Source organism: Dermacentor albipictus, chromosome 4, assembly GCF_038994185.2.
Source record: "Dermacentor albipictus isolate Rhodes 1998 colony chromosome 4, USDA_Dalb.pri_finalv2, whole genome shotgun sequence".
Taxonomy (NCBI): domain Eukaryota; kingdom Metazoa; phylum Arthropoda; class Arachnida; order Ixodida; family Ixodidae; genus Dermacentor; species Dermacentor albipictus.
Genome location: NC_091824.1, coordinates 78765244 through 78787264, shown reverse-complemented (window position 1 = coordinate 78787264; position 22021 = coordinate 78765244). Strand labels below are relative to the sequence as shown.

Below are 22021 nucleotides of genomic sequence, written 5' to 3'. Positions count from 1 at the left end.
ACATTAAATCCGGCATGTAGCCAAAGGAGCTGAAAGAAATGACATATACGCTCACAAACATCGATGCCGTTAAGTGTTGGGTGGCTATGATTAGGACAAAAACAGCGAAATTTTGGGCAGATAACCTGCCACTGGTTGGGAGCGAACATAAAATGCGAAGGTTGTGGGTTCAGTCCCCACCAGCGACAAGCTATATATCGTCCACTTTCATTTTTCTTCGTTATCTTGTACAACGCAATTTCAGTCACATCTAATTATCCTCATGCTTTCCATGGCTTCGTTGTCTGTTGGTTTTATGTGGTACGTGTTAACGTAATTCACGCTCTCAATATTGACCTGCAGCCCTCCACTGAGACCTACAATAGCGACAGTGCTGTTTTTTGAAGGTCAGACCCTCTGGCACAATCCATTATGAAACGGGAGCCAAGCATTAATCAGTCTATTTGAGTGACGCACGTAATGATTCACGCTCTTTCTCTCTCGTCACCAGAACCTGTCGCATAACACTAACCTAAAGCAGACATGGGATTTTTTTTTTTTTGGCAACTGGGCTGCAGCCAAGAAATAATTACGTGTATCCATACAAGCAGAGAATCATCGTGCGTTTGTTTACTTCACGCCAAAGTGTATAGCTCAAGGGAAAATATTTTTATGGCAAACAAATGACAAAAGCGCATGAGGTGGTTTGAGCAGCAAAGATAAATATTGCTGCAACGCTTTCCGGTGCGGAACAAACTCAGATGCCGCGAAAAATTTGAGCAAATAAACAAAGGAGCAAACTTGAGAACAGGTGATGAGTTCCCCCTTTTTTGTGAGCATTTTCTTGGAACGCAGAAGAAACAAGAAAATGTTTAGCGCGATTCAGTGCTCGGCACAGTTCACTGAGCTGCGTCAATGGAGGAGAGACCCAGGAGGCACAGAGAGGAGTGAGTGGCTTTCAGCGAACTTGGCCAGTTTACGTAAGAACGCAGCGAACGGAAGTCGCCGAGTGACCGTGATTGACGGCAGACACGACCGTCTGTTAAACGGGGTATAGACAGTGGCGGCGACGTCCAGGCGACTTTCGCGACGCGCAAGTCTTGTCTAACAACCCTTCTTTACGCATCCGGACCGGAAGAGCAGGCAAGGCGCTGATAGGATGTACTGCCGACAAACAACTGCAGAAGGGCACGCATTTTGAGCTGGTTATTTCCTGACTTGAGAGAGAGAGAGAGAGAGAAGGAGATTCTTGATGGGAAGGAAAGGTTGGGGTAAAGTGCAGCGCAGTAACTGTCTCTCAGCAGAGGAAAGAGTGCTAAATAACAGCGCCTGAGAAAGGGAGGGACAACGGCGCTGTTGTCTGTTCCTTTCTCACATTCGGTTATTTTGCCCTGTTTCCGCTCAAGATAAACAAAGGTTTTTGCCACAGAAAGAAAAGGGGAAGAGAGTGGGGGGAGGGGGCTCGTAGCTGCAGTCTGGAAAAACAGACGAGGGGTCAGATCGGAGAAGGCTGAGCGCCGTGCGCAAAGAATGGTGTCTGATATGCTTTTTCTTTTTCGTGTGCGCTCGTGGTTATTGGTTTGCACAACATATGCAATAAAGGGCTGATAAAATGCTTATATCCTTTCTGCCCAATCTGCGTGATTCACACAAATTACATTCCGGGATCAGCACATTCCCTGACGGCATTCAATTCAATTCAATTCAATTCAATTTTTATTTTTCCAGAAATAATGGGTCCTGGAAAGGGTCAAGAGCTAAAAGCTGTCTCGACAGCTTGACTAGGCCCATGACCCCCTCTACAAGGCAGTATTGATGTACAGCAACAGGTAGTGTCCATGACATCAAGAAATGCGAAGAACAATGTATTATACAGTAGCATAAGGATAATTAATTAACAAATCTACAGCATATGATTTCAAAATGTGTGTAATAACTTTATAGTTGTGAACATATGACAATACAAACAAAAAGAAGTTTAAAACACCAGAGTATAAAGAAAATAGAATACATACATGTTCATGTGAAACATGCTCGACATTAGTGACATTAAATGGGAAGCTACAGGGGCGGTGCCTCCGCGCATGTGTTACTGCGACAAGCCGTATGGTATTGAGTTTGACGTTCCTTTATGTTTTTGGTTTCTCGGAGTAGATACTGAATCACCCTAGCTTACTACATGCGCTGGTTTCGCGCTTTCGAAGGCGTGCAAGAGCGAAGCGAAAAAAATAATATTGAAATTTAACGCGGAGTGCTGTATATTGCGTTTCATATTAGCATAAGTGGTGTCAAGTTTATGTTTTTGTTGTCATGCATAAACATATGCGTATCGGATTTTTTGGACAATATTCGGCAGTGCTGTAAGTATGCGCGCTTTCTTTCTTAATCCTTACTCCGTTATCTGCCAACGAAGGTTGTGCGCCATTATAGGAGTACAGCGTTCCAGCACGCATATGTTCCAGTAAAGTAGTGCACAACGACGCACGAACAATGGAACTGACAAGGACGGGGCGAACTATATTGAAAGTATATCCATATCGACAGCTGCTCCTTGGCTTCATCTGTTGTCAAGTGTTCTGGTTGGTTTTGTGCACGGCTTGACCACAGTCTTTCGGTTAACCTATTGTATTAACACGCAAAGCCGCTAAAGAGTTGGTATTATCTGGACATTGCATGACGTCTTGCTTTTTTGCTGTGATTCGCCGATTAGTGAATGATACGTAATGTGACCGTAACTTCGTTTATAGAAGTCAAATTAGGGGAGTCGGTGAGCTGATGAGTCCTTGCTAGTGAACGAGTGCCACAACGAGTGCTTGTAGGCTGGTAAATCACAGGAAGGGGGGCAAGATTATGCAACTTTTCTAATTGATGAAGGATGAAACCTTTCTGCTAGGAGGTGACCGACTCGCGTTCAGGAAGAAATGCTAGTGAGATTTTGAAATAACAAAACAGCAGTCACTGACCATCACGCAGACACAGATGACACTAGAATAGTCATGGCCCCTCTATAGTAGCCCGTGACAATCTATGAATTACCAAGCGGCATCGCCCCAAGAAACGCAGTTCACCTGCATTTCACCTCTTAAACAAAACCGAGGCATCTGGAGTCCGTTGACCATTCAATCACATCCGCATAAAATGCCCAGCTTACGCGATCACAGCGAGAACAGCTTCTTAAATGTGCTACAACGCCGAACGCTGGCGAGGACGCTGCTGCATGCCATCTCGGCATCACCGATGTCTCGGCCGGTCCATTGATCACACCGGTTGTCGAGACAACGACGGCGCGTGCGGGTGGTGTCAGTACGGCGCCGAATTAGAGACGCACGCTCTTACCGACCGCATCTGAATACGCCAGGAGAATGCTGCCGTCTTCAAAGAGTGGTACATGTCATCGGAACCAACTGCCACACCTTCCAGGAAATGCAAGACAATGCCACGAGACACCACTATCATGGAAATTGTCTCCTGTTCGCAGACGTACTAACCATGGCATGCCTACAAGGATTGTTCTTCCTCCGCTGCCCGCTACGAAGCTGAAGTAGCACTGACGAAATGATGCTAAAGCCTCTCAATAATTTAAATGATGCCTGGTACAGACACCACGTTTCCGTCGCTGCGCGAGCGTCTGCAACCTTGCTTTGAGGAATCAGCTTGCTTTCGGCTAAGCCATGTGAAAAACGTGCAGTGTCCATGTCGCGGTCGCTTTTGCGAGGCACTTACTTATGCCCACATAAAGTTTGCTGCTCACTGCTTTGGTGAAACGATAATGGATGTCGATTCTGTGCGCAACTTATTTGTGGTAAGCTATTCGCCTTAGTCTATTGTTGTAAGCGACTCGTTCATTGATCATGTATTTGCCCATAATGACATTTAATGCATAATGATTTCGTAGTAGAGATAAACAGAGAGAAGTAATCCATTATGCCCGCGAGAACGAAGTCGACCTCATGTTTCTTCAGGAATGTAACTTACGAAATAAACATGAAGGTAAAAGATATTGCGATTAATTTTATGTAAAAGCACACATTTCGTATAGCCCCGGGCGATGTCGTGGTGTAGGAGTTCGTTTTCATCGGATGTCTCTACACGGAAGCCCCCGCCTATTCGATTCAGAAGGTCGTGTAACAACTTGCAATTTCTTCTGGGGTGAGAGAAAAGTTCGGGCATTGAATGTCTATGGGCCCACTGTACGTTCAGGCCGCAGACTTCTTTGCAAGGCTCTCCCCATTTTGATAGTCAACCACCCATTCTTCGTGGTTGGCGATTTTATTTGTGTACTCGACAACAGGCGCGACACACGAGGAGCAAAGCAAAATGCTTGTAACGCCCATACAGCTAAATTATCACATATACTGAAAGAATACATTTTATCAGATGCCTCGATACATATGCGTGGTGTAGTTTTGGGGCCACGTGGCAGCAGAGACAATCGCAAGGTTGCCTAGATCGAATCCATTTCTCCCCTAAATAACCATCACAAATTGTCCAGTGCAGCATCCTAGATCCTCCTGCAGAAGCGGGACACATTTCAGATCATCGAGCGTTCACTGTCATGTTGAACTTCGAAGGGAGGCCAAGAGAACGCACTGATATGTGTAAACTGGGCATTCCTTCTTTGAGTGACCAGGTGACCCTAACCGATATGAAAGCAGCAGTACGGATTATGAATGCAATACTAAAACATGGGGCACACTATAGGAAAAGTGGAGGTCAGCATGCATCGCAGCTAGTAGGAAGTGAAAAAAAAAAGGAGACTGACCAGCTTTGTGAGGGCCTCAGAAGAACACTTGCGTATAGAATAAACTCATCGAAGCATGGTACACCCGATCAAAATGGCGGAAAGTAACCATTTGAAACATCGCGCTATCGGGTCAGGGTAATCTTCTTGAGTTTGCCTTTACTGTTATAACCGACCGATACGACTAGACATCCATATCCGCAGTTCCTTAACACAAAACAAATGCATGTCTTCCCGTAATTTCGTTGCGATGGCATTCTTATTCATCACCGCTGAGGGGGCGCCAACGCTCACCGAAAAATCACACGCCAGAAGGAAACGAAACGTCAGACCTGGCCACAGTCAATTCTCTAATAACTATCATGCCGATGACCTTGCACCAGTCTGTCAAATTGACCCGTCGTCTCCTTTCAACTCGCTTCGCATTACTTCCACCGTGGCCAAGGTGTTAAGAGTTACTAGTAATCTTCATGATTGTGGGATGTGCAAGACCACAAGGACCGAAAAAGAAAGTATTCGAAGAGGATGAGCGCTGAACCATCAACTGACTTTTATTGACAGAATACGATTTGTTTTCGCTGCCTTCTTGGTTGTGCTTAGGCCGTCACCATTTTCCCGTAAACAAGTAAAATATAGTTCAATACAATGCCCACAAGCTAAATTCTTTCTTCTCTCGGGCTTTTCAATTTTCAGCTGTTCATAATCATTCATAAGCCAGCACCGAGTCGTAAATTTCTTTTTTTTTTCTCTCGAGCATCGTTAAACTTCTTAAATTTCATTTAATAGCCTATCTCGCCCTCCCTCTTAGCTGCAACTGTAAGAGTTTCTGAGCAACGGGGGGGGGGGGGGGGGCAGAGAAATTACAGACGCTGCACCAATCGATAGGCTAAGCAACACTTATTCTCTATTTACTCCGTGCATGCTGCTGCTGTCGTGGCGGTAACAGGCCTGTACCCGGAGTCCCACGGCATTGTGGCAGATGCCATGTACGACACCGAGAAGCGTGACCTGTTCCTGGGAGTGCAGATGGCGGGCAGCTCCGTGCCGTGGTCTCACTGGTGGGAGCGCGCCGAGCCCATCTGGCTGTTGGCAGAGAGACGCAGGCTGCGATCGGCCGTCTACTGGTGAGCAAACTTCATTCATTCGCTGCATTTGCTCCATTCGTTAAAAGTTTGAAAACAAATGCTAAGCACGTTGTGCTTCATTCGTAGTTATATAAGTGGGAGCCTGAGAAGGCTGATTGCTTTTTCATAGTGGCGAAATTGGCCGGCCCATATCTATCAAGCACGTAAGCTCTCTCCACGATAAGCCGTCGCCGCGGCGATGGTCACATTATCACGTCGACCGCAATCGTGACTGGTAGCGCGAGTCCGAACGCTGGCCAAGCAGGAGCACGCAAAAGAATGCGTCTGCAGCAAATGGTCTCCTCCCCAAACTCTTAACAAGCATTTCTAACACGATAGTGTTAAGGGCTGCGTGTCGAAGAAAATTAGGCGTTGGTGTTGACGGCGGTGTCTCCGGCCAAGGAAATCATCTCGAACCCCGCATCCCGATCCACGCAGGCCCTCCGCTTGGCGCATAGGCGTTACTGAAATAACTGAATTCCTCAACGTAAAATGCGTGAGAAAAATCGAAAAGTACAACCTAAACACAACCTAGAGACATGATAGCGTCGGATTGTAATTCGAATATACCAGAAAGCATAATTATGTTGTGCGGAAACTCAAATAAAACCCCATTTTCCAGGGCTTATAGCATTCCTAGACCGACGCGGCCCGCTCGGTTCCTTGCAACGACACTTTACAGATTGCGCCCGCCTCCGTGCATCCGCGGCCCAAGCAAGAGGTCGCGTTTCTACTAGAAAGATCGCCCGCTCGCCTTCATGCATAGCGTTCGCCGCCAGCACCTCCCGGTAAACATTACGGTTATATAAGCTGCAGTCGCTGGGAAGCGTGACAAGCAGTCACGGATCTTTGAATGCTATCGCATTCCACTCTTAAAGGCGACGCTTAAGAGTCCTCCAATTCTTTTTTTAAAATTCCCTTAGCCTCCAAATAGAGGCCAAAGCGCCAAAGAGGAGTAGCCATACTGACGCATTTCTTTGTCGCTGTTCGCAATCTTTGCAAATGATCAACAGTCGTCGAACAATGGATTTATACGGAGCCAAAGTTTCAACAAGGAGGCATGTTTTAGGCCCTGACGCAGGTACTGCACTCTGTGGAAACGCTGGCGTGAGAGATGTCGCTTGTTCCACCACCGTTGATCACTTATTTCATGTGCCTGTGGAACTTTGTCCTTTTTGAATTTTGGCCAAGTAAAACTCTTGAAATATAAGCCACGTCTGCCACCTTTGCACACAGAGAAAAGTTCACACCAGTAGAGTTCGTCACTATCTGTTCTACCCGCGCTGAATGTGTCTACAGCGCCAGCACGTCTCCCTGATGTCCACAACGTGGCCTTCGAGATAACATGAGCTCACCTCTGCCATTGCAACCTCGGAGGCCACGTCTGCTGCGTGGCGCTTGCTGTACAGCTCCGCGAAACGCGCGGCTCGTTTTGTACCACGTTTACCGTCGCAGGTGGCCGGGCTGCGAAGTTGCGTTGAACGAGACGCGGCCGGCCATCTGCATGCCCCAGCGTCCCGTTCCGGGCTGGCGCTCCCTGGACCACGACTTCCGGAACAAGCTGGACGAGGTGCTCGAAGTTTTCGACACCGACGAGCTCAGCCTGGCCATGCTCCAGTACGGCGCAGTCGCATACTTCGGTACGCGCACAAATGTCGTGTTTCATTACTAAAACGAATAAGACTGCGTGATCGATTCACTAAGTTTTAGTCGCACGTAAGTTTATTAGCTTCAACAAATTCCAAATATAATTAACGTGACGATTATTTTCTAATATTGGCTAATTTTCCTCAGCCTCTCTCCACGTTACAGTACCGCGCACTAATGTACTTCCAGAAGTACGCGTACAAAATGCTTTACTATAAAAACAAATCAATTTCCCGAAATTTCAAAAAATACTGTTGTGCGATTGATTGGGTAAGTTTTAGTCACAAATAAATTCACTAATTAATTATAGATGTGGCTAACTAACCTGGCGATTCACTTTTATATATATAGCTGAAACGACTCAAGGGATAGGCTAAGAGAGTCTATAATGTTTTGTTTACCACTGTTTGAGGGCAGATGCCAATCGCAATTGAGGCACGCTCTGTGACATCATTATAGAACATAAATAGTGCATTCTTGATTGGCAGCACGCTCAGAAAGCGTTAAAATGGTATCTGCAAATGCTTGCAAAAGCTTTGGCAATAAGAGATCAGCGCGTGACTATTGCGCAGACGTCCCCATTTACAATTTGCCATTTTCAGCATCACAGTGAGGATGACCTGACGTGAGTATTCAGTTTTAAACGATCAGTTCAGACTTTTACTCACCCCACACGCGAATAATAACTTAGCCGATTAATCGGTTAACTCATGGAATAAATATTACCGACCTGTTAACAATGTTAATTGATGCCAAAACTCCAATCTTTTCAGCTTGGAGTGCCTACGTGCGGCGGTAAGCTGGCGTCGGTCAGGTCCTCACAGAGTCCCACCGATTTCGCCGATAATTCCAATTCTCACAAAGCAGAATACACCACAGGTGCGTCACCCATCAAGCCAAGGCAAACAATAGCGAATAAATTGACCAATAGTAATGAAACCGATAGTCGAACAGAGATCTCTTTTCCCCATCCGTACAAGCCACTGCTGTCTGTGAAATCCAAATACTGAAGTCAATATCTATTTCATTAGTAAACACAGTAGTATCAAGAAAAACGTTGATGAGAGTGACCGAAGGTGCATGAGGTGTTGTTACTGAGACAATGACCACGGTACTTTGTCCCAGCAATGAAGACAGCGACGAGTGTGATCGAATTTGTTGATGCAAAGTACGCGAATTTCATGACTATATACCGACTCACGGACGCAGAACAGGTGGCCTGTTAGGTTTCCAAATTTTGAAACAATAATTCAGATATCTGCCTACATAAGTTACACATGAAGTGGCAGTCATGTAAGCCGAATTTTCGGTCAATTTGGCTCCACCTAAGGCGCACATTCGATCCACTTCCTGTTCTAATTTTTTATCTATGACTGTAAGTGGCGCAGGACTGTGCAGGCCTCAAAAAAGCCGTGAAGGTTGCAGCGGGAATGCGTGGACTAACGTTTTCAGTTTCTGCCTTGTGACTGGTAACCAACCTTATGAAATCATATTTGCCAGCACAATTATTACGATAAACAGCCCCCTCAACAATTATCAGTGAGAAGAATATCCACTGGTTTCGTAGCGGCATCTGTCGCAGGCAGCGCTATCTATCAGCCGTGGTGATCACGATGGTACAAGCTTTCTAAAAAGACATTACATAGCGTAGAGGTTAGGCGGGGGTGGTGGTGTTATCTCAAAACACGGCTCATACTTACGAGAGGGAGTGGTCGCACTGGAGGTCATGACAAGACCAGACAACGAGTAAAATCAAAGAAACAATCAAAGCGAGCATTACGTATACCATAAGAACGACAAAATTATGAGAAGGCACGCTTTGGAAAGCGTAACATGAAAAAGTAAATTAACATACATCGCGGTCGGCAGCCGGATAAAATGAGCTCTGTGTCTTTGCTACTGAATTTTTATGGATACTGAATAGCAGAATTTTTTTAAACTTGGGATAAAAGCGCGCGCCTGAAACATTCCGTAGCAACACGAGCCAATTAGCGAGCATCACTCAACTTAGCAAGCGCCAACATTCAGGGTGCGTCAATGATGATGATGATGATGATGATGATGATGATGATGCCTCAGTTAATGGCACAAACCCACTATGGGGGACAGGCCACGAAACGGGCGGTAATATGATTGAATAAATAAAAGAAATTGGTTAATAAATAACTAACACGAAAAAGGAAAATAAATATATAATCCAACATGAAAAATAAACTGAACACATGAGATAAAGTACTGATCAATACTATTGTAAGCCTTGCGTTGATAGGAATACTAAAAAAAAAGAGAGAATAAAAAAAAACAGGATATACTTAAACTTGAGTAAGTTAAATTTGCATCAATGTCACTGGTAACATATTGCAAAGTTTGATTTCTTGCTTTGTCTGAGCAGCACACGCGTCTTTCCTTCTAATGTAGAATAAAATTTTCCAACTTAAGACGCAAATTTCTGCTGTGGCCTTGAGTTGTTTGAGCGACGACCACGATTTCTCTTGGCACGAGGGAGCTAGGCTGTCCTAACGCCAAAACCTCAGGCTCACGTCTAACATCAGTGTCCTTAAGGTACAACGAGTTCGTGTTGAGCACAGGATTTCACGCTGCGTTAAACAATTGTTTCTTTATGCGACAAAGAGTTCTGACGTTACGACACCAACGTTCTCCGTAATACTACCAAAACTTCTGTTGTCACGATAAGTTTCTCTCGCATATTTTGGTAGGCTTGCTGCTGCACACTGAGAGTTCTCCGCTCTCTAAACGTGTATATCCGCCATTGTTTTAGCTAATAGTTGATACATGCATGACCGTATGCTGAAATGTACGCTGACTTGATTCGACTCTTTCCTGCGTTTGCAGGTCGTCACCGTGGTCCAGAGAGCAAGGAGCGGCACAAAGCGCTAGCGGAATTCGACCACCACTTGAACTACCTAATCGATCAGTTAGAAGCCCTGAACCTTACACAAAAGGTCAGCTTATCACTTGATACAACTTACTGCAAACGCGTTCTCTTCAAAGCTCGAGATGTGAACGTTTAGTGGTGATATTAATGTTGGGCACCCCGAAAGGCAAGACATTTACAGTGACCTCTCACTTCGTGAACATGGGTCGCTTCTGTACTACCTTACTCGTGCACGCTACAGCAACCCTATGGGAGCTATAGCGCACACGACGCTATCGGCCCTCGGTGTGCTTTACCACCTACAGTGTCCGCATCGCAGACCATACTCAAAACAGGGCTCGATTCTCGTCGCCGCCACAAAGTGGCGGCGACGAGAATCGAAACAAAAGGCGAGATACATGTAGAAGCCGCAGCTATCCAGAACAAAGCGACACAATTGATACAGTAAGTGGCGACATGTGGTGTGGTGGACCGTGTGGGATGATGTCCCGCGCACGTTTAATAAAAGGACACTAAACAAAAAGAAAACATTATGCTCGACTGCATTGGTGAATTATAGTTCTGGAATAATAGAAATATCAGTCATACCCGGAGCGGAGTCTTAGAAAGCCGGAAAAGACGGCAAAACAAAATGTAGGCTTTAAGTTTTTGTTCTAATTCCTCGTGAAGTCATGAGATTTCGATAGCATCTGCGCGGTACTATGTAATAGTTTAATTATATTCAAGGAATTACAGTGCATTTCACACTCAACCTATAGCAAGTCTTGACAACCCCTCGCGAACAAAATGGCCCAAATATGCTAAAATATTTTGAAATTCGTGACGTCATATTAATGTACCGACCGGTGCAGCAGTTAATATACAGACCGAAATAAGGGAAGCCTAACTGCTCAAGTTCTTGTAGTTGTTTTTTGCCTTTTAATAACGATAATCTTTCCCCAAATAAATGCGAATCAAGTCTCGAAGGCATAGTTCACCAGGGTAAATTGAACTCATGCTGCTATGTTAGCACGATACTGCGTACGTCACGTGGTCCAAGCAGGCAGGGCAAAACTAAAACATACAATATTGATTGAGGACATTTGTTATTCGGATCTTCAGAGTGTTCATTAGTTAATGCAATGCACGTATCGCACAGCGCGTGCGTCGAATCCTTCCGGACCCAGACGATGGCCCAACGATTACTGCTTAGGGAATACGCGCTTCGGCGTTGTCCGTGATATGGGTACCACTGAATACCCCAGCCAGACAACTTGGCTCTGGTTTTCTCCTTTGATAGAATAAGCGACCACCACGTTTGTTTGTTTGTTCTTTCACGAAAGCTAGGTATGGATCTAATAAAGTTTGTTTCAAAGCGGTGTCCTGTCCGATCTGGGGCACAATAGAGGGGATGTTTTTTGTGACCTCTGTGGTTAGTAACTGCTGCAGGTCTCAAATCCAATTTTGATGACTGATCTCGCAAGTGCAACATACCTAAATTTAGCAAATGTATCTTGAGTGAATAAGAAAGGTAATGCAGATAGCCTGAGAGAAAATATTACTGGTGGAAGCCAGTAAATTGAGTCTTTCTTCGAATATTAATTGTGTGTGTGGAAAATCGGCGTTTGCATGTTACGTTACAAAGAAAGAACCTATTTTAGGTTAACGTAGACTGGGTACTTCTTGATTCTGTCATGAGATATGGCAGAACAAAGAACACTCGAACGTTGCCATTTTATGACCGTGTTTAAAAGCTACGATTCGTGCTAATGCCTTTTATGCAGGTCACGCTGATGGTTGTATCGGATCACGGCATCGCCAACACGGGCCCCGAGTCCACCACCGACATCATGCTTGACAAATACTCGCCTTACATCAAGTACATGCTGAACTTCGGGTCTCATTCCATGGTGCTTCCGAGGAAAGACATGTTCCGGCCGGTAAGTCTGAGTTGATTAATTTTAGACGCTTACAAAGTAAACTCTTGTGCGTGAAGAGCTCTCAGACATTCACATGCGGGGGACACGCTTTTTATACTTGCTCGTCTGACCTGGTCAATGTTCTTTTTTTTTATGTTTTGCTGTTTTCTTTTGATAATGACCGTGATGGAAACGAAATAACAAGTGAAGAAAAAACTACGACTTCTTTCGGGGAGAAGGCTTTGAGCTCGTCTGGCGATTAAAATATAGGACGACATTGTACGGAGTTTTGACCTATACAGGTGAAATTATTTGCGCGCTAGAATGAAAGCTGTGCACTTGAGCTGAACCATGAATAAAAGCAAGGCTTTGAGGCACACGCCAAGCAACATTTGCGCGTGCTTCTGCAGTTTAACTGCGGATAAAGTTCGACGGAAAAGCGATACAAGCAAGTGGCCAGAGAGAGCGACTGTGGTCACAGCCTGCCATAACTTTGTAGCCCTATAAAAAGAGAGAGAGAGAGAGAACAAATAATCGTGACTGCATGCATCCTAGCGCGATACTCTTGTATATCAAACGTTGGTCATATGCCGTTCGTAAGAGTTTACCCAACAAGCAGCCTTTACGGCACCACTTTGTTTCAAGAAGTTGCGTACCCGCGCGACGGCTGCGGGCTGGTGTTCGATATCGGCTACGAGCAGCAGTGAACCCACCGTTACTCTCTGGCGGCCTCTTGAGCCTTGGACACTCACCATTCCGCATTTTTCACTCATCCGTTTTTTTCACTCTGTCTTTCTTTGATCTGTCGCATCTGGCCAGCTGCACCGTGCCCTCATCGATGCTCGCGTAGAAGGCCTGCAGGTCTACACCAAGGACGAGATTCCAGCCAGATACAACATCAAGCACAGCTCGCGGGTGCTGCCCCTATTCCTGATGACCACGCCCAAGTACTTCATTTTGCCGGTAAGCAGGCGACTTCACAGTTTTCAAAGGAGCCACGGGGTTCACGCGAAGCACCCGGAAAACCTGCGAGGCCTTTCAACATTTCGAAAAGAGTTCCTTGCAATTTCTTTGCCAGATTCCCATCGGTGTCTTTTTCGCTTCGTAGTTAACAGTGTTATACCATAGAAAATATTCGTCGACGCAGTGTCGCGTACTCCAAACTATTCAGATGCCATTTCCCACACCATTGCGAAAACAAGTTGTTGGCAGCCATCTGGTGCCATCAACAAACTGACAATTTAGGAGATTATCCCTTCCGGAGGCGATTTGCCTAGAATAGTCTTGTCATCTTCCTGTGTTCGTTTCGTTCGTTTTAATTTCTCATATGAAGATTCTATAATTCGGAGGGCCAAATGCACAAATATTTTCGTTAATCAGGGTGTTTGTAATTGGTCAGCCGCCTTCACTAATAAATGTATCAAATAATCTTTAAGGTAAATACTAAGAAAAAGTACATAAAACAGTTAACCTAATGTCAAACTGCTTGCGTAACTTTCAACATCGAACCCAAACTCTACTATACCTGTAATGTTTAGGTGCTCTGTGCTAAGTGAAATAGAAATAGCCCCAATGAAACGTACTTTCGTTCACCTGCTTGTTTGAATTTATGCTTTCTCTGATTGGGCCATGTGTATGCATTGAACAATCAATAAAATAAACGTTCTTCATAGTTCATTTTTCATGCACAAAGCTGTCTATACGAACTGCTTATTAAATAACGGTCCTGCCTCGCCTGTGAATTCGTATGCTAATTTCTCCTGGATTTCGCTCGTTATACCAAATTCTCATGAACATTAAGCTTTATTAAGAGGTAATTTCAGTAACTTTACCCACCGCGGCTCTGGCAAGCAGAGTTCGGCGATATAGGTTTGGTCGCGTTACAGTGACGTGACAAAAGGCGGCCCTGCGATTAGCGCTTACTATAGCTGGTGTGTTGACCACGCCAGATAGACAGGCGACGCTGTGCAGACATCATGGCATGTGAAAGCCCACATATCTTGACTGCCATTGTTGTTGTCTTTTTTAATTTCATTTGCAGCTCAGCGATAGCACCAAGACAAAAGTGAACCATAAGAAGCGCTTCTTTGGCTACCACGGATATGACCCCGAACTTCCGGAGATGAGGACCATTTTCTACGCTCAGGGTCCAGGTATGTGCTGACTTATTAGGTCTGCTAAATGTCTACGATCCGCGGCTTCACAGGCAACTTCTGAATGGTCGAATGCATCGGCTACATAATAAAGCGAGCGACAGCTGCGTTACATTCTTTCCGCCATAGAATTTCCTGCAAAAGCGTAGAGTTTGTTGCTGGTGAAACTGCATGCATGGCCAATCAGCCAGCATCGGAATGTTGTGTAGTACGCGGTTTTGCCTAAAAATCGTCCTCTTGGCTTCAAACGACGTTGTGGCCGTTTGAAAGCCGAAAGGACGACTTTGTGAAATTGACCGTTTTCAGCAAATTTTTTGTGTCTTGTACATGCAAATAAATTTTCCATGAGCATTCATGCGTGGGCACAGTGACGCAGCCAGGACTTGTTGTCGGGTTTGGGGGCAGGTCGGTGAGGGCAGGTGGTATTGTCGCACGTCGGTTTTTGCTATGTAACATAGTACACAGAAATTACGAGGGCGGCACACGCCTGGTCCGCCCTCGCTACCCTCCACCTTTCCCCCCACCGGTTACACTCCTGTGCGGAGAGCCTTATCGCCTTCATACCTTTAGAACGATAGGATCGCGCTTCAAACTTTAGAAAAATAAAGTGCAATGTACAACGCGGCAAGACCGTCTGAAGCCACAGGTACAAAAACAAATGCACGCACACTGATAATCATTCTCTCGGCAGCTGAATGACCACATAGCCGGAATTCACTCTGCTAGTTCTAGCAGAAAGCTCTAAGCTTTCCGCAACGAAGAGATATGTATACGACTCCCAAACGGTGTCGAATTTCTTGCTCGCTGCTTTTGAGCTTACTGCTCTTGTCTCTAGCTGTGAAACAGTCACTTGTCAGTGGCGCGTTGTCATTCCAGCTGACGCAAATTTCAGGAAGAAAGCGGCACGTGGATTGGCATGTCACTAATAGAACTGAATAACAAGATGTGCCAATGACATCTGACATTATTCAGCCTTATCTGAAAAGTTCAACCAAAGGTGTTAGCACAAGGACGCCACGTGCGCTCCGAACACGTGTCTTGCGTTTTTTAGTGTCGACGCTTTCAGTTACATACAGCTAACGAAAGGCTCGAAACAACCAAATTGCTCGCGTAGATTAACAGAAATTGTGGGTTTTTGGAATGGAATCGCGCAGACGATAAAATTTCGAACCTCAGCTGTGGCTAATCGTCTCTAGCGTCACGCGCAAATACCGCATTCCTTACAACAGGCAGTGTGGTAAACGCCGTGAAATCATGCATCTGGAGCTGCAGCACAGAATTCGACAGAAGCGAATCTAATCGGAACCCGGTTTATGGTAACATAGCATTATTACTACTTTCTTTTCACGCCCAGTTATAAGAAAACCACAAAGCGGTTTCACTATAGCTGCCGTTCACTTCAGGCCTAAATATAAAAGCTCGAATGCGAGGTAGAACGCGCGCACCGGTCTGCAAGAGGAAGCTTTCGAAACTTGTAATTTGTGCTTACCTCGCCACGTTCGTTCGTAGTCCACACACGGCGTATACCACCAATCTGGAGCGAAATTTGAAGCAACCGGCGCCTTGCTGCTGCCGCTGCCGCTCGAGGAAAAACGCCGAAAGGCGTGGAATCGTATCAGTAGCGCAGATTTCCGGTAACTACACTTTCCAGCAACGACCAGACTCGAACAACAATCGGGGATTACATCTGTGGGTCATACGAGCCGAACCGCACAAACGCATCAGCCGGCATCCCGGCATGCTGCGTTTGGCGCGACCACTTCTTGTACGAAGGGGCGTTCGGCCGTCGCCATCGACGCAAATGCAACAAATGTGTGGCAGAGAAGCGTGGTGGTCTGATATCAGGCATTGTCACCACGAGCAATGAAAGTAACGTGCCGCTGCTTCGTTGCACGGGACAATTTCGAAGAACCGTCGCACAAAAGCCCTGACCGAACTGATACGAAATGAAACAAAAGCTCTGATACGAAATGGGTGAGACGGGCGTGGACTCAGCAGCCGCGAATAAATAAATAACTAAAAGTAATGGCATCTTCCAATGATCATTCCAGAGCAGTCTGGCAGTGGTTCAAAAAACATGAAGTGCGGCATTTCAGCTCTACTCCGAAAAAAAGGGGGAAAGGGGGCGGAAGGGCTCTGGTAGTGACGACCGGGATTAAGCATCACTGTCGACGCACTCTGGTGGTTAGCGGCCTGTCTTCGGAATGAATGCGTCTGTCGTTGTTCCGCCAAGCAAGCGGCATGGCGAGCAAGCAACCGCTCACTCATTGCTTTGCGCCCCATAGCACGTCCAACGTCACCGAATAAAGGCTTCATGAATGCAGGATTTGCATTCTTATTATAGTAGAGTGTCCTTATTACAGTAGAGCTTAAGTGCGCATGTTACAGCACTAATACAATGCAAGCATTGTCTGTCTTTATTTTCTTGACCACGATTCAGACTTTTCTTGGACACGCCATGCGAGAAGTTCAGAATAGTTCGTACTTTGCTGTAAATATGAAAAAAAAAGAGATCGAGAAACATTGTATTATAATAAGGGTAGCGTTACTCTTCTCATTTGTGCGCTCGCGTTCTCGCCATAACAGGCATCAAGCGGGACTACGTGATCAAGCCCCTGGTCAACGTGGACCACTACAACTTCATGTGCCACGCGCTCGGCCTCGAACCTAAGCCCAACAACGGCTCCTGGGCGCGCATGGACGAAGGACTCGTCGAGTCCGAGGTTGACTTCCCGCGCTACGGCAGCTCCAAGTACAGCAACGCCGCGTCGTCGCCCACCCGGGCCAGGCACCAGTGGCTCTCCTGGTCGGCACTCTTGGAACATCTGTCTCTGGCTGCGGCAGTCGTGTCAGCGCAGCTTAGCGCTCGGCACGCCCTCTGAAACACGTACGACGCTGACGTCTCCAAGCGGTTGTGTGTGCCAAAGAAAGACTGTTCGCTTAGTTACCACAGCGAAGCTGAGGCGGTACGTGCCCGTTGGCCTCTTGATAGCGTGAGGGCACAATTGTGCAGTCTGTGAAGTCAGCTGAAAGTGGATAGCGACTGCTTTTATAGAGGGCAGCGCTGTTGTTACTGGAATGGGAGTCACCGGACCGGTAACAACTAAGAACGCTCCACAGACCAGGTTGCAACGGCGCCAGCTATGGAAGCTGGCCTGCTTATACCAATTCAGCGACACGCTGATGGACTAGACAAGATCATATACCAGGTGTTTGTGCGAAGAATTTAAGTAATTAAAAAAAATTAACTGTAGCAAATGGAACTGGTTGCTGCAGAATCCGCCTTGCGTTCGTACATCATATGCGCTATTTGCAATATGCGCCGTAAGATAAGTATGCGCTTCGAAAAATTTTGAATTTTTGTTAATTAGTCGATTGCACTTTTCGATTTCTGATACAAGTAATCTCCGCCTCTTTGAGCAATAAAGCTCAAGGATCAGAATTGAGCTATCTGCCTCACGTAATTTTTGGAAATTACTTTAAATCTTCGCAGAAACGCCCACTATGCGCAGCCGTTGCACTCAGTAACTAGCGCCTTGCGTGGTTGTTGATTCAACTTTCGTTTTGTGGGCGTCGCCCTCGTTGACGTTTAGTAGTCGCACTGTCGCTCCAGCTATCTCTTCCAGCACTGCGGTCAGTCTCACCACTGGGAAGCGAAAAATAAAATCACAAATGAAGTAGCTATGCGAAGTTTGTCCTTCGCGATTCGAACGTTTGAGAGAGTTCACCGAGGTTGAGCACTGGGCTGGTCGGCGCTAGAGAATCAATTTATCGCAGCATTCAGAAACGCAAAATTTAGTTGTAAGTTCAGCGCTCCGTGTGTCCTTTTCTGTCGTCCTTGTCTAATGCGCTGGTAAATATCGGTTACAGAGAGGTCCACTAAATAAGAAAAGTTTTTTTTTCTTGAAAGGATCACAATACCTCACGCATTATTATGCTTTTTTTTTTGCTTTGCCTTCTATCATTGACCCTGGTTGGCTTAATCTGTGTACCCGCAAGCTTCATCATTCCGGGGAGACAGCTGGAGAGATGCGCGCGTTGGATGTTTAATTAACAAGTAAATTATACAATGCTTTGACGTGAGCGATCTAACAGCAGGCGCTTTTATTCTGTTAGATTTCCCTGGTTAGACCAGAAAGCACTTTCTGGTCTAATTTTATTCGCGTGCCCACTTCCTTTTCGTGCTTGTTATTTTCTAACTTTCGTCATTCCGTTTGTTATCTTTTTTTTTTACACAATCTAAGCTAAGGTAAAGCGGTTGCAGTGCCACAGCTGACGTCTGAACGCAGCAGAAAGGAGGGATTAGTAGTATTTTCTTTTTCAAAACGGATTCAGAAAACGGACCCCAGCATAGTTTCACGTAACGTAACGAAGAAATCATTGGTGTCCAGAACATTTAAATATAAAAAAATACCTGTTCTATTTCAATTCCTCAGTAGAATAAGCTAATATTTGAACAATTGGCGCGGATTGTACCAATGTTTGTATAAAGGTTGTGAAGTGAGTTTCGAATTTTCCTTAGTCCACTAGCTCTTGACTGTTCCTAATTAATTTTGCAATATGGCAATACCAATCACTATTCATCAAACTGGTTTGCAAGTTCAATTTATACTGCACCTGCCACCCGCCAACCCATATACGCTGTCCTCGTGCTGTGGCTAAAAGTTATGACTGCACGAATAAACAGGCTAGGTGAGCAGATGCACTAATAACTGTTCCATACAATCACGATTTTAGAAAGTGTTGCTTTGAAACATCTAATCACGTCGGACCTCTTGGACGACAGAATAACACGCATTCCAAGTACGGTGGCGTGAGGCGTTGCATAAGAGGTGTTGTTCCCAACACCATTCCTTGGATACTTCGAATCAGCTAGGATATAAACTAACAAGTAAGTGCTTTCTTTTCGCAAAGCTGCTGTGGGAAATGAAACAGAATAATTTCCTCAGTGGGAAAAGAAACTTCACTTAGCATTGCAGTTTGTATCGCAGACATCGAAGGTATTTGTTAATGATGAATGGAAACGACTTCGAAAGTTACACAACAGGGAGTGCTTCTCTGACCATTCATTTCTCCCCTCATTTATATGTTAAGTCATCCACGTATGTGTGTTACACAACTGAAGGGCATTGTTAGAGCTTCGTAGTGTCATTTCCTTACACCCATGTGTGTCCGTCACGCAGGTCGAGTCACTCAAGCAAGTTCAATGATTCGTGCATCGCATGTGTGAAGGCATTTGTCAGGTTGAGTGGAATGTTGAAGTGCCAGTGTTTAGTCGCTTGTAGACTGGGGCTATTTTATTAAACTCGGAAACACGTGGTGCAAAATGTCTCCGTTATGTATGACATATGCTGCATTGGTAATAGATGACCACCACCAGGGGCGCTTCTCCAATTAGGATGTATGCAGCCTGGAGCACTAGAAACCAAGCAAATCGTTTAGAGAAAGCCTTTATTGTACCGAATATTTAATTAGGCCCACCGAACACTCCCGATAATTTATGAGCTTCCTGATAATTTGAGGGAAAGCATACTTTCAGTGAGTAAGCAAAGAGCGCCCTCTGAGTGCATGACAGTTGAACTCAATGGTACTTCAGCTGTTAAATGGGACATTAAAGAGAGAAATGAGTTCACCTGTGCTAGTAACTTTACACTGCAATAATAAAAGATCCACCCTTTCCTCGGGAGGAGGCTTGCTAAGCTGCAGAAAGCGCAAAACGAAACGCGAGGGGCGACAGCGCCTTGGAGTTCTCGCACCAACCCGCCACGACGCCATGATTTTTCACAGTGCTTGCAGGGGCCAAGTAAATTTGTTTATCAGCAAACAAGGAATGCATTGTATTCCGAAGGAGAGAAAGACTAGACTTAGCAATTTACGAGAACCTTTATTGTGCCGCAACGTCCCAAATACGAAACAACAATTCACTTGGCCTTCAATGGCCTTCACTTTCTCTTTCAGTAATAAGCTCCTTACTGAAAAATAATTGAAAACAAAGCTCTGAAAGCATACTTTCTCAGTTTAAACGTATTCAGTGTTTCTGATGGCACTACGTCATAGTGTTTCAACGGCACTACAGCTGGTTCTGCTGACATACTTTGGTCAATGTTCCACTACAACTCGGCGTACTATAGTCAAAACTCTCAGTGTTATTTCAGCTGACTCGTATGGCAGCGTGACAGCGGCCTTCGTAAGCGTCACGAACGTCAACGCTATTTGTGCCTAAGCGGAGAGCATCTAGCTGTACGCCTCTTGTGGTTTTAATTTGACGCTATGGTTTCTGCTGCGCAGTGCTTCTCAGGCATAGGCACGAACACGAACAACCGCTAAGTGCTTTATGTTTTCACTGCCTTTTTGCATTAGCTCACTCACACGGAAAAGAGCTTCTAGCGCAGTTCTTCCAATAAAGCGTAGCCTTTGAGCGCAGTAGTGTGCTTTCTATCGAAATATTGCATTAAGGATACCCAATGCTCGCACGCAAACGCGCTCATGTGTCTTAAAGGTCTTCGCGCACTGTATACATCTGAACGTTGTTGTATCTCATATGCCCCGTCAGTCACCTGTTCACAGTTTTCTCATCCAACATGTGCGCACTGTTGACGTCGTCTCAATAACAAACTCATTTTTCCCTCCTGTGATTGTCGATGCCCAGTTGACAACTAATGTTGATTGTTGCCCATGTGCGTCCAAATAGTGACCCCGTTGTGCAATACTATTTCGAGCTAGTACACAGAGCATTCATGTGCACGGCTTTGATGGCGGCCACTTACTTATGTGTACATCCAGGTTAGTGAGCTTTCTTGCCAGTGAAATCAGACGGTGCGCATTTAACGAGGTGGCAGTCATGGTACTGATTTCACGGAGCAGTTCTGACACACAGTAACCACGCGTGTCGCCACAGATTAGGTGGGGTAAAGGAAATATTTTATTCTGCATCAGACTTACGAAGAGACAATCGAACAGGTCCATATGACGAAGTATATTTCAATGCTTGACGTAATAGTTCTGCGGAAACCCGCAAGGCGGAGAGAAATAATTAATGAGGGAAAATCAGACATCCACCCGTTCGTAGCAATTTCTACAAAGGCAACCCATACGGGTTCCTCGAAAGAAATGCCTCACAGTTGAATAAAAAATCGTCCTGGTCCGGGACTCGAACGCAGGACCACCGCCTTTCCGGGGCAGCCGCTCTACTAGCTGAGCTAACTAGGCGGCTACCAGAAGGCAGGGCGAAGTCGAATTTGTCGACAACACACAGTGTTGACAAATTTGACTTCGCCCTGCCATCTGCTAGCCACTTGGTTAGCTCAGATAGTAGAGCGGCTGCCTCGTAAAGGCGGTGGTCCCGGGTTTGAGTCCCGGACCAGGACAAATTTTTCTTCAACTGTGAGGCTTTTCATTTGAGGAACCCGTATGGGCTTCCTTTGTAGCAATTGCTACGAACGGGTGGATGCCTGATTTTCCCTCATTAATATTTCAATGCTGTAGCAGACTTGCAGTCGCTGCTAAAATGTGCTCCTATTGTACTTGAAGCCAGAAACGCGCATTCGGCGCTATTACCGGCACAGAACTGTATTATGTTTTAG

General features: G+C 45.6%; 1 protein-coding gene across 1 annotated transcript in view; it reads left to right on the top strand.

Annotated features, from left to right (window-relative positions):
• LOC135916444 (glycerophosphocholine choline phosphodiesterase ENPP6-like) overlaps positions 1-21549 on the top strand; it is a 66905-nt gene extending 45356 nt beyond the window's left edge. Inside the window, exons 2-8 of the mRNA XM_065449803.1 lie at positions 5667-5844; positions 7300-7484; positions 10345-10454; positions 12151-12306; positions 13105-13248; positions 14327-14438; positions 17025-21549. Coding sequence (XP_065305875.1) covers positions 5667-5844; positions 7300-7484; positions 10345-10454; positions 12151-12306; positions 13105-13248; positions 14327-14438; positions 17025-17320 — 1181 coding nt within the window. The 3' untranslated portion in view covers positions 17321-21549. The remainder of the gene's footprint in view (positions 1-5666; positions 5845-7299; positions 7485-10344; positions 10455-12150; positions 12307-13104; positions 13249-14326; positions 14439-17024) is intronic.
• The last annotated feature ends 472 nt before the right edge of the window (positions 21550-22021 follow it).